General features: G+C 32.4%; 1 protein-coding gene across 1 annotated transcript in view; it reads right to left on the bottom strand.

The window, feature by feature from the left end:
• LOC123548475 (uncharacterized) overlaps window positions 1-12,001 on the bottom strand; it is a 36,716-nt gene extending 24,715 nt beyond the window's left edge. Inside the window, exon 1 of the mRNA XM_045335777.2 lies at window positions 11,046-12,001. Coding sequence (XP_045191712.2) covers window positions 11,046-11,700 — 655 coding nt within the window. The 5' untranslated portion in view covers window positions 11,701-12,001. The remainder of the gene's footprint in view (window positions 1-11,045) is intronic.
• Window positions 12,002-14,346: the final 2,345 nt, after the last annotated feature.

The following is a 14,346-nucleotide window of genomic DNA, read 5'->3' as shown; positions in this document are numbered from 1 at the left end:
TTTTGAAAGATATAATTAACTCTAAGAAATTGTATTTTCATACTTAGTAATACATCCGATTCGAAGAAATTTTGACTGCCTACATGCATAAGGCTAATAGAAATGATGCGGGAAATCATAAAACGTCTTCATTACCTTATACTTATTATACAGATATTGTCACCTGTATACACCCAGCAAGTATATTTCAAGGGTCATTCATGCTACAGCCAACAATTGTACAATTGTACGCAACTGAACAAAAAGGGAGGAATAGTGATTTCTTATACAATTATTTTACATCAATGTTTTAATTCAAACAGAGATGATAACATAAGACTTTATTTTTAAAACCTTAAAATATCATAAAATTGACTGTTACTATTGACTGTTACTTTGGAATTTAAAACTATAATTCAAAATTATTCCCAGTCCTATATATAAGTAAGAAAGCATAAGCCTTTACATACTACGGTGTCTGTCAAAAATATGAACATTAGATATCGTTTTGTTTGTGTGATTCTTACAATTATTATTCAAACGATGTAAACTTAAAGTGAAAATGAAACACGTTTAAAGCTTTTAAAAGCAATAGAATTTGCGATGAACTTCTCACCGATGCGGATGACTCTCTCTTGTGGTTACAAGTAAATGATAGAACCGACTTGAAATTCCAATCAGAAATGTTACTGATAATATTAATCTCAGGAGAACAATACGTATTTCACTTAATTAATTGCAAGAAAATATAACCTTTTATAAACGTGTCGACAATAACGTTTTGATAATAACATTAAACATTTAACTCGTATTGCAGCAAAGTTTGCAAGTAGAAACGTTCTTTCAATAATGAAAACATTATCTAACGTGTGTATTTGATTGAATTCTCAAATCATTATGGGAGAAATAGGAAGAAAAGTTTGTCTAGAATAAGTTAAAAATCTATATAATCTGATCAATTATAACGCGCGGACACTTAACAAATTCTAACTGGATTGAGTTTCTTTGCTATAATAACAACTGTCTTAAAATGTCGTTTGGAGGCCTTATAATATCCACTTGTACTTGGTTTCTGTGTTGTTCTGTTTTTATTTTTTGTACCTTTGGAATCATGGGGGAGGGGGGGGGGGGGGGGGGGGGGGGTGTTGCTGTGGTTTTTGCTTGATCAATTTTAAACATCTAGTACCAGATTGTTCAATGATTCAATAATTAATCCGAGCAAATCGTCACAAAAATACTCCCTAAATTTTGATTTTATGCAGTTACTGAATAAAGATTTTATTTCTTAGTATAAGCTAAGTTATGTTTAAAGAACTATATTCAACTGTGCACCGAAGTTGTTTACATTCATAAAACACACTGCAGCTGCCATGACCAGAGTGATGTTGCGTTTTTAACAACATGAATATGCTGTTTTACATCAGTTGTTCGTAGTAAAGATAGTGAGAATACAGACGGTAAAATCTGGAAAACACAGATGATAACATTTAATAAAGCAACGACTTTGATCTATCCTACAGAGCTTTTAATACAGTTGAAATATTCCTGGTGTTACATGCTGCTGTGACATATTTGAAAGATACTCAAGACAATAGAAGCATTACGGGAATTCCATGTTGTTTAAATAGGCCAGACTTTAATCAGCAGCATATTTCAAAAAGTGCTTTTTCATAACAGACATGCAGGCGCTTATGACTGATACTAATCCTGTCTTCTAATGACTTTATATACAAAAATATAATTACTATGTTCTATTTAGACACAGACATCACTGAGGGAGTAACGTGTCGTAAACAACAAACGTACGTAAAAACAACTATACAATGTAAATATTAATCCTGTTTCTTTCTTATTAACGATACAACTGAATCGGAATTGATTTGACAATACCAAAAGTGAAACGGATTTACATCATATACGGGTAAATGAAATTTAATTGCTTCCCTCAAACACATGCAGACTAGTACCTACTTCAGTCTATAAACATTTATCCTATTTACAAACAGAATGACTGTTGCAAATACTATTTATATATATAAAAGTATGTACTTATGTAATGGATTAAGCGAAAAGTATTGCGTAAGCTGATACAAGACTTTGGACAAATCTGCGGCCATACACAAGGATAGATAAATCTACAAAATTGATTATGAAAAATCTTTCAAATATTTTCTCCTGATATATTCAGTGATAACTCATACTTTTCACTGCTTTCATCATATTGGTCGACACTCCCTGTATCTGGATCCAGTTGTTCAAAATGGTAAGTGATTATTAAACTAACGGTCGACCAACTTTTAGGTTTCTATACTTATATTTTTTATATTTTTAGATGACTTAGTTAACCAGATGTATGGAAAAGGATTATTAACAATAACTGTATGTACAGTAAAATCAAATTATCATACTAGTGTTTCCCATGAAGACTAATATTGGTAAGGTTAACAGCCGGTTAAAGTTTCGAACAGCTGGTCCTTCGAGGAAACTTAAATTCTAATTTGGTTTCAAACTTTCATAAACAAGATTAACTTAATACATACTGTTTGCAAACATTGAGCTTATTATAAACGATACATGTTGTAAACACAGAGATATCGGAAGTAATAGCTCAAAAAATAAAACTACGTAAGAACATTTAATGCTTTAATGCTTTAAGAACATAAACAGGATGAAGATAATTACCAATATAACGTTTTTATATTTCCCTCCTTTGCAAAATATCATGATAAAGATATGATTTGGCTGCAATTATTTTCTACTTGCATGAGAAATATTTATGACATACAAAATACATGTACAAATTAATGCAATAACTGATAAAAAAAATCGTTACAATTAAAATATTTCCTTATTAGTTCATTGTTCATTTATTTGTTTAAAACGAGAAAAGTAGGGTCATGTGGCGAGTTTTCAGCTTTAATTGTAAATGAAGAACCCCCATCCCATCCCCTCCGAATAATCTTCAGGAATACCTGAATAGATTTACGTGCTTTCAGCATTTCATCATTTATAAGAACTTCGTACTGAAAGAAAGGTTTCAAATTCACTGCGTACGTTGTCTGACATTAACGCCACCTTATTCCCTGAAATACTATAATCCCGCTATTAAATATTTTCTGTCTAATAGTGTAACTATAAAATATCACTTTTGTGCGACATAAATATATCTTTTATTATTGAATATGCTTTGATAATATCGCAAGATTTTTAGATGTTTTCGACTCTGACTTTCTTAAGATTGCTTTATTATCTTAAACCGTCACTCTATTGTTGATGATTGTCAACAGAGAAGTAAAAATGCCCCGGATCATCATAAAGAACTATATGCAAGGAGCTAAATATGTTTCCCATAATTGTACAAGGGCATGTCTCAACATAACTATATCTTTTGGGAATCCATTGTTTCAGTAACTAGCTTAATTATACACAGCCAATATATACTCTCAAAACATATGTTCAGTTCAATTTGTGCATTCCAAATATTAATTACTTTAAAGTTAATTTAGACTTTCACAAACGACTTTATGACCATGAAACATTTCAATAGCTTACCTTATATACAAGAACCGATTTAAAACTTTAGTTGATTTGGTTTGTTTTTTATACACAATACATACTAAAACTGACATTTGGTATTGTCCTTTATTTCTACGAATACTTTAATGTGTTTGACAAAATAAACTTTAATCTAGATGGTACTGTCGAACTACTACAAAACCTACATTTCAGTGCAATTGAAGCTACCCGTTGAATGTGCTGTGATCATGCTTAATATAAAATCAGATTTACGAGATAGATACTATATTTTCACAAAATAAAAGACAATACTAGTTTCCAATGCAGAATGTTCAAGTTGTTTATCATTTCAAAAACGTCCTGAATTCTATAAAAAAGCGTGTGCTTTTAAATGATATTCCTACGTGTATACTATTTACAAAATACATTTGAGATAAACCTGAAGGGACTTCATTTCCATAAAGAAACGTATGTGTTAGTCAGTATAAATAGACAAATGGTGATATTTATTAAAATGATGCACGTTTTGTCTGTATTACATGTTTCCAGTAACTAATAAATCAACAAAATATTTGAAATTTGGAAAGTTCATTTTGTAGCATCTAACGTAACGAAGTAAAGTTATAGCAGACTTGGTTTGATTAAGTTTCTTCAGGAAGAGTAATGAAGTGTGCGACAGCCCTGACGCACCATAGTAACGGCTTTAGCAGAATGAACTAAACTATCCAGAAATATTGAAGAGCTTTATTATCCCATCGGACCAGAAATGATTACAACACTTAGCAAATGCAATTCCCAGTTATATATCAGAATTCAGTTACAGATGGATTAACATTTCTTTGTAATATGTTATGGTCCGTTGGGATCATGGAGTATATTCAATTTTAATATGCTAGAATCTCGCTTAAACCGGTGCTAGGTAGGGTTGAAAGGTGTAACATCATTCCATTATCTCATGAACAGTCTCAGTCAAACTGAGACTGCTAGTAGTCTAATTAGTCGCGTTTTATGTTTCCAAAACAGATTTAATTTTTATATACTTACTTGATTTAATTACCAAGGAATTCTTAACCTTTCCTCATGATCAATAAAATAAACTTGTTTATTGCAAATTTAATAATGATAAAGCTATGTAGAAATTACTGATAGATAATTTGAATACAGATTCTGACAGGATGACATGACGACTCAATAAAGTGTTATAACAGAAATGTACATGATACATAGTACAGTAAACTTCAGAAATAAATTTTTTATTCATGTTACCCTTACAATATCATATGAAACAACATATTAAATTGTTCATCATTGTTCTAATGCTAATCCTGCTTAAAGTGCCAGTTAAAGAAAGTCATTAAGCTTTGTAGAACAAAAGTGTAACTTGTTGGAGTATTACAGAATATTATATACATTACTATAAAGCAACAAAGCTGCATAGGACAAAATCCTGTAACCCAGGCCAAATAACCGGAAGCTCACAATATAGCCGGAAGCAGGAACAATAACCGGTTAATGCACGCCAGGGATGAGCGGCGTTATTTTACCCTATGTTGTCGTAATAAAAGACATTTATATAATTAATCAATTCAAACAATTGAGTAACCTTTATTGTGTTGGCGTATATAATAAACAACTCATTAACGGCAATGCCTTTCCTTATGTTGTTATTAGCACTCCTAAACCTATTGTAGCACGCATGCTACGTCCTCAAACAAATATTTGTTTAGGTGTGCTAATAACCACTTCAGACCTTCTATTGCCGTTTAATTATAATCTTTTGTGATGGAATAACATTACGGTTTGGAGGCATAGTTACAAAAATGAATTATACCAGAAATACGTACGGTTTGTCATATTGTACACTAGAATATATGCGACAAACATGAATTTTTAAAACACTTAGAATATGAAATGAAAGAACATAAAATACTCACTTCTAATTAATAGTTAAGAAATAATTTATAGCAAAAGAGTGTTTTAACACTATTTATGCACGATGCCCGAGTGAAATTATTTGTACGACGTATTACCGCCCAAGTGTATAAATAATGTTAAAACACAGTTTTCCTATAAATTATTTCGATTCTTATATGCCCTAAAACAGTAGGTAATATATAGAAGGGCTTTTTTCTTGGTCGCAACAAAAACTTTGACGTCACCGCACGTTAAAGTGACGTCATTCTAGCGTAAGAGTGTTTTAACAGAGACAAGCATATTAGAATGTTGATTAATCCTGGTGGGACATATAAATTTGAAGTTTTAAATGGGGTAAAGCACATCTAAGCAACATTTTATGACATTCTTAGCTTTTTGTATATTCTGGGAACAGAAAGACCTTTTTTAGAAAAACATCTGCAGATGTGTGTAAATTGTACTTTATACTTGTTTTAATTAAGTACAAATGTTGATTTTTATTAAACCGCCGGGCTAGAGGGTGTAGACGATAGCATGCGTTTCTAGTAACGTCCACTACTGGATACACATACTATTAACATGGTTTAAAACCCTGTAAAATATCCATTAAAATAGGAAAACCCGTTAATTAACCCCATTAATTCTTGCTACACTTTATTTAACAGGTTTCACAATATTAATGGGTTACATGTTAAAATACCATTAAATACCCATTTTTGACCATGAATCATGCCATTAAAAATTCAGTTTGGTAGCTAAAATAGTTAATGGCTTTGTAAAAATAGTGAAATTCTGTATATTTTGAATTAAACAGGATTATTCATGGCCCTTAAATTTGATTTAAAGCCCATTAAATGTTCAGGTTCTGTACAATTTCATTTAAAATTAATGGCCCTTAACAGCAATGTGATGCCCATTAAATCCTACATGCTGTAAAATGTGATTCGTAAATTTTCAGAAGCACATTTTTTTTTTTTGGCGGGGGGGGGGGGGGGGTTGGCTTGCACTCGTCCCATTGAATGCTTATAATTCCAGTCCAATATTCTTATAAAATGGACTTTAATCACAATAAATACATACTACGCACACATCGTCTATAATATATCATGATGTTATGTTTAGTTGCATTAAAGTTATTTCCCCTTGATGCAGTTACGCCATTTTTTTAAAATGTTTCCCAAATTGTGTCCCTACAAAATATCGGATTTATTTCAATGAAAGCCGGATGAATACATATCAATTTATTTGATAACATCAATCTTCATTATTTTGGTAAGGGTAAATACGTATTGATGCATGCCACTTTTTCTGTTTTTTGTTTTTCCTGTCCAAATAATCAGCATTTGTATAAGAAAGTGGGTGGGGTAAGGAATTTATATTATGAAATGTGTTCAGAACAGTTTAGATTTTTTAAATTTTCCAATCCTTGAGTAGAAACTAAGGTTTATAGAGAAGTGAACAGTACACATGATTGTGAAGATTTACAGTCTGATTTGAATTCATTTGGGGCATGGGCAGATCAATCGCTTCTTCGTTTCAATGAATCAAAAAAGTGTGGTACGCTTGATCGGGGGGTGGGGGGGAGCTAGTTGTGATGCAATCCCGCAAACATTTGCTCTTAGCTGTTTAAGTGCATGCACCTGAGCACAAAGTACTGAAGAAGAGCTAAACTGTGATCGCCCATTGTGTGCTGATATTGTCATCAACAGTTGCTTCTTGAATACACCTGACGCCTAATGTCTGTACCAATAAAAACTTGGTCAGAATGTTTGTCAATATAAAAATGTTGAATAGTTAAAACTACCCACATGGTCACTTGATCTATTAAACTGGTACCTGTAAACCCTTCTCTGTACAACACAATACAATACAATATCCATTTATTTTCTCATTTCATATGAACATATGACAGAATGAGAATACAATATGACAAATGTTACAGGCAGTTACATGTGTTTACATTACAAAATAATGAGAGAAAAAAGAAGAATAAAATATTCCTCTAGCATTTTACAAAACAGTACATATGTATAGATACTATTACATTTGTAGTAATACGTAGTTAAAATCAATACGGCAAATATCAATATGAAGTTGAATATCTTAAGATGTCTAATTCTGATGGCAAATTTTCATGGCCCTTAATTTGATATACCATTAAAATATTACGAACCCATTAAGATTGAATCTGACATATTTAATGAGACCATTAATCATTTTTTAATAATTCTCTGCCATTAACAGAGTATTAAAAAAATTAATGGCCCCATTAGTATTTACTAATTAATGTGGAATTCAGAGGTACCATTTTAATGGTACATTAATTTCATGCCAATTAAAATTTTTCATGCAGTTTTAAGGAGCCAGTTAACTTATTTTAATGGTTTATTTTAAGCAGCTTTTCATGGCCATCAAAGGCATTTTCACAAGGTATATTTTACCAGAGTTTTAATATACTTATTTCATGGCTTTTTAATATATGGCATTAAAACTATGGTCATGAAAATCCCATTAAATAGTAAGAAATAATAGGTGAATTTTAATGGTGACCTGTTAAAACTCTGTTAAAAATGTTTGAAAAAATTAAGTCCAATTTGATGACCCTTTAAATGGCATGTGCATCCAGTAGTGGTCCATGAAAAGGCTGAATCAATTCGACCTTTTTACATTTCCGGTTTCGTTGTGTCGGAACACCTGTTGCATTTTTCACTTTTTCTTTTTAAAAAATGTCCCAAGTGAACGTCTAACACGTAATCAACCCTCGAAACGCGCGTATGACCACAGTTATTAAAACTTCTAACAATTAACCATTACTTGGCCAAAGTATGATTAACCACCTTTATGTTTACATGTTACAATTAAGTCAACATACATCTTACTAATCTAAGTTTTTACACAACAGTTCTAAACGTAAAAACTGCCAACAGAAACGCCCCAAGTAAAACTGCAAGTTTTTACATCTTATCTATTAAGTACAGCGATGACTGAAATAGACACTAAGAAACATGGCAACATCTTGAAAGTTTTATCAATATTTTTTCTCTTTAAGCATTCAGATATAAAAACCTAGGGGCAAATACAGGTATATCTTTAATACTACAAAGACAACGATCCAACGATGATACAGTTGAAAACACAGTTTACTAGTCACAAGCTCAAACGATGCTTCGCTAAAATCAAATACAATCTGTGCTTATGGATCGGTTTCCAGGATGTTATCAGTCAAATGGTATTATATTATGGACATTCATTTTCACTTCCATTATAAGAACTGACTGAAATTGTCCATGACGAGTTTGATTTAAAATTTATATCTGATATAGAGAAATAAGAACATCATTCAAAATTGTTTTTAAACATTTACTTTAATTTGGTTTATTACATAATCTTGACGTTTTTATCCAGTTTCAATTGTTTATATACTATTTATAATTTCGTTTTATTGTAAAGCGCGACTATTTTTACCCTTTAAAAATTATTTTGATCATATCAACTTACCTGACCTTTTCATACGCATCTTTACTATAGTACATACAAACATACTGGCAATGCAGTTGTGCTTTCTGGCATAATGTGCCTATTTATATAGAAAGCAACACTGTTTGCAAACGCAAAATTTAATTTTGTTCTTAAATAACCACTTTTCAATTATATATAATTATGCGTGGTTCTTTAAAAACAAAATTAAACATTAACGTTTTTTGTTCATTACGAAACTAATTAAATTTCTGCGTTTATGAAAGATTAATTTTGTATTATGTATGACAGACAGGGGTTCTTCCTTAAAAAATAAATTAAACTGTCATGTTTGCAAACAAGCCTTTTAAATTTCGATTCTTATTGCTCTAACCTTCCGTTCAGTGTTGTTTCATATAACTGACAAGTGGTTCTTTAAGAACAAGATTAAACTTTCATGTTTGCAAACATGCCTTTTAAATTCGGTTCTTGTTGCTCTACTTTCAAACTGTGGTTTTATTGTTAGTTTTACTTAAAATCAGCCTTATTTACATTTTTTTATACAAACGAATACATTATTACTTATAAAGGGCTAATCTCAGTGTAGATATATTTTATATTGTCCTGTATATAAGACTGCATTGAAAGTATTTGTGACGCTATGATAACATATACAGGTTGCATTCATTTTCTTGTGAATAGTCCCCAGGTGTTGACTCTATTTCTCACTTAATATTGTTCTTAAGGTGTTGAATTTGAAATTTGAAAAACTCGTTGCATTTCACTTATGTGCACATAGTTGATTGGTCAGTATCATTTATACAGTTATACGTTTTCCATACTTAAAAATGCCGATTTCAGACAATTTTGATGTGGCAATATAAATGAACGGATTTAAATGTTTAAATCACACTGTCTTCCAAACTGAAGACTTCACTGCACTGATTGTAATTCCTTAAAATTCTAAAGAAAGAAAACAGACAATACGGCGCTTTCAAATATGATGAACATTTAAAAAAATAAAACTTGGAATCACAATATGTTTAACTTGCAACACAGAAATGACAAAACCAAGTGATAGACGAAGTCTTGTTTTGATCAAAAGCAGTTCAGGTCACATGAATGAGAATACTGGAATGGATTACAATGGCTACCTTATTGATATCCCTTGTAAGAATAGAAAACACGAACCAAGTCATTTTACTATTTGTCAACCTGTAAAATACTATCGAGGTAATTTGTCTTAACTGGCCATTACGTGACACATTTACAAATTAGTACAGTAAAATGAACGCCGGATTTGTTATTTACTTTCGTTTTCAAAATATTCTCGAATATTTGAACATGGGCGTAGGAGCGAGTTTAACTTTAGGGGGGGCCAAACCTTTTCAACCAGCGGGGGTGGGGGGGGGGGCGTGCGACAAGGTATCACCAGTGCATTTTTCATACCCCCCTCAAGCCTCTATGTTTAGCAATCATTGAGTTATTCTGATGATACACATACGACTAGGCACTGAACTGTCTTAATCAGTCATATTATGTATTGTTCTAATCAAGTGTGCCATTTTTTTACATTCTTCTGTTGAAGCCCTGGACATACAATCAATTAGCGCTGCATTTGTCTTATTGTGATATAAAGTTGTGGAAATATCATTTCCCTTTAATGGACAATGAAAAACAAAAAAAAATACATAACGTTTACATGCGTAAACAGGCTTAATAGTTACACAGATTTTGCAGATGCTCAAACCGGAACTGTAGTGATTGCGCTCAATGATATATTATTTTTATAAAATGTAATCAAACAGTGCTTGGCGTGGCGCATACAGATTTCAGTACTCACACTACAGAAAGAGACAAGTCTGAATACAAGGAAGGGAAGGCCAAATGCAAATCAGAAATTAGGTTGAAAAGAATTATATGATGCTAAGTAAATGTTATATTAGACTGCAAGTTATATTTCTTTTCCAAAATACTGGGGGGGGGGGGGGGGGGCAATCTATAGTTTGCCCCCCCCCCCTCTTCTAGCTTTGGGGGGCCTGGCCCCCGCTGCCCCCCCCCCCTGCTCCTACGCCTATGTTGAAGAGCTACTTATAGAGATAAAATGTGTAAAAACTAAGATTTTCTATTGTATGTTGTTATGCTCAAATGTTAAACAGCAGTGTAATAAAACTACTTACAGATATTAAAACTTCCACTCCAGAGGAATTCAGATGTCATGAACTGATCTATGATCGAAGACTTTCCAACACCTCGTGCCCCGCTCATTAAAACTCTGAAATCATTCTGATCAACGCTACACTTGCTAGTAATTAGCTGTGGAATCACACAGTTGTTAAATGTTTGAAGTGTAGCATCAACGCGTATGTTGGAAGCTTCCAAGTCGTCGTACTTCGTGTCCTTCTTTATTTTAGAAGTGTCACCCTGATTCACCAGTCCTTTGGATGTGGTTTTAAATGACCTGACTCGTCTGTGATTATTTCCACATTTTTCTGTTCGCTCTTTAAATGATCTAGCTCTCCTATCTCTCATGGAATCGGCCATCTCAGCTTCATTCACTTTGTGTCCTTTAGCCTGTGTGTGCTTAGCCTCTACTTCTACACATGAACGATCTTTAGGTACTATCATTTCAGTTGGAGGCAAACTCATTCGGCGATGCTGATGATTTCTCTTCTTTAACCCGTTGTCTCGTGTGGAATATCTGCTTGAATGCAATGAATATGATCTATGTCGATGTGAAATGGCTTGTGAATGCCCCTCTGACAGTATATCATAAACAAACGAACTTTCGTTCTCGTCAGATGTCACCCCTCTGACATGGCTGAAATTTTCCATTTCGTTAATTCGACCTCTGCTAATTTAATACGAAATAACTTGCAGAGAATGATTAAGTAGAATAATGAAACATAATTTTGCATTACATATTTAATTATGATGATTATAATCAATGTTATGTAATTTAGAAATTAAGCTGAATTAAATTTATAATAATAATGTTTTGTCACATTTTAATATAATACTGCAGCCTGAATTTTGACTGTATCAGTGCAACTTACTCATCATCTGTTAAATTGTAATCAACTAAAAGTAAAATTATTCACCGACTGTGTCTTCTTTTTTATGCATTTTATGTGACGATAAATGCAAATATGGAAAAAGTTGATTAAACCGATTATTTTATCTCAACAAGGATATAAATTGAAGATCACAATTTTCAACGATATTATTCCAGATCAGCAACTAAAATAATTATCTAATATCGTTTCCTATTCCCCAGTGAAATATATTAATGCAACACATACATAGACAAACGCCTTTGAATACAGATTGCACGTCTTTATCACGGCGGGAAAATATCTAATGTTAACTCCACTCTTTAAGTAAGCGGTTGTTTTAAACAAACTTACTGCTGTGACAAATTGATACAATAACAGAGCAGTAGCAGTATTTTCGATTTTCAATATTAGTTTCTCATTTGTAGTTACGCAGAAAATTCAGAAAACCAAACTTGACTGATATTTCAGACACAAACGTAATCGCTGTATCGCCAATCTTCTAAATGATTGTTATATTAGATCATACTTAAATATCATGTATTTCAAACATTAAAAAGTCAAATGGGTAAAAATATGCTGCGAACTCGATACCAGTAAGTGTTAAAGATGTTGCGCATTTCACTACCCATTGTACCCACACTCAGTTAAGTGGACTCAGAATTTACTTTGCTTGGCTGTCCTCAATGCTTCTTATGGATTTTAGAAAGCTCAAATTCGTCAATATTTTAAGTTCAGCGTAGACAATTTTCAATATGCTTTCTATTGTTAGAAAATGAAAAAAAAAAAAAACATGGCAAGTTCAAATGTTCTAGATAATATCAGCTTATTATACGAAAATGTGAGGGTTCGAATTCTTATAACCTGGCTTATGACCTGGTAATAGAGGGATCCTACAAAAATTGGACGAGATTGCACGACAGGTTCTAACTTGAATAGTCTGTAAATTGAAACAACAAAACCATAAATTAAACTAAATATGCAAGGCATTATCTATAATTTAGTGAATGCTAAAATTTACACTGTCGTGTAATTGATTTCGTAGAGCGAATCATTATTTAATGAATCATTATGTTGGACGCGGCTTTTTAGATTACCTTGCATGTTTTAAACTACATGTAAAAGCAATTAGTGCTATGTTTTTTCCTTCAAACTTTTACTAAATCTAATAGTATATGAATTTTACCCAGAATTCTGTTGCAGCTGTCACGTTAGTTGGCTGTATCTTATCGGCAATACTGTCATTTGTATACAGGTTTTATATTTTATTACAATATAGCGATATAAATACGAAAATTTCAGTAAGAAAGCAGAAACACCTATTAAAGTCAAAAAGTTAATAGAAAATATAAATTCAAACAGTTAATTGATTGAAAATCCCAAAGGAAATTTAATGTACAGTCGACTCTCGTTGGCTTGAACTCGAAGGGTCCGTGAAAACGAGTTCGAGAAATCGGTAGTTCGAGCCATCTGTATGGCGGTCATCTTTGATTATATACGGAGCTATTGTAAAGTACGTACATGTCGTGTATGACATAGTTGACCCATATTTAATCTGGAAATGTTTATAAATTGTCGACAAAAAAAAAAACAATTTAAATATCATTTTTATAAGATAGTTTTATTAATGCATATTAACACTTTCATCTAAAAACAAATATTCGATTATAAAACAAATAGTCGATCACATTTAACTTCAAAGCACATTTGACGGCGGAGAGTCTAATGGCCAGTTTTTCAACTATTAAGTAAGGGTTAAGCTCTGACCTAAGCCGTGTCGGATATATTTACAACGCTTAAGTCAGCACGTGAATAATGGGGCTCGACAAAAGTTTAACCTTCGATTGGATTTTTCTACTTTGAGCGGTATCAGCAATGGCTTATCTTTCTATTGTTATTTTAAACCTGAGACATAGGTGGTTTAAGAAAAGATGGAGGCTGAATATTTAGACAATGATTTAAATTCCCAGCATGAAGTTCAAGCAGAAATGTTGAGGAGGGAGGGAATGATACGGGACTGAGCAAACCTTTTCGTTATATACGACGATTTGGACTTTTGGATAGATTTCGTCTCAGTAAAGCTAGTATTAGAGATGTTTTAAAAAAAAAACTTAAACCAACGGCGACGCCGACGCCGACGCTGAGGCGAATTCAAAAGCTCTATTTTTTATTCGAAAAGTCGGGCTAAAATGTAACAGATTCAACTCTTCAATTTTAACTTTACTAAATTCGCTACGTTTGTACATGTTTCAAAATATACGTGCGAGTATAAATATATAAGTGCATGTAATTAATTATAATTACATGTAATGCAAAACTATGTAGTTGAATATATATATATGGATACGTACGTCTACAAATATACGTCTCCTTTCAATGACGTTCGGATTTTGAAATTCATGCGTTTGCAAGTGCAGTTTGAATACCT

Source organism: Mercenaria mercenaria, chromosome 6 (assembly GCF_021730395.1).
Source record: "Mercenaria mercenaria strain notata chromosome 6, MADL_Memer_1, whole genome shotgun sequence".
Lineage (NCBI taxonomy): Eukaryota > Metazoa > Mollusca > Bivalvia > Venerida > Veneridae > Mercenaria > Mercenaria mercenaria.
This window is presented reverse-complemented; position numbering and strand designations above follow the sequence as displayed.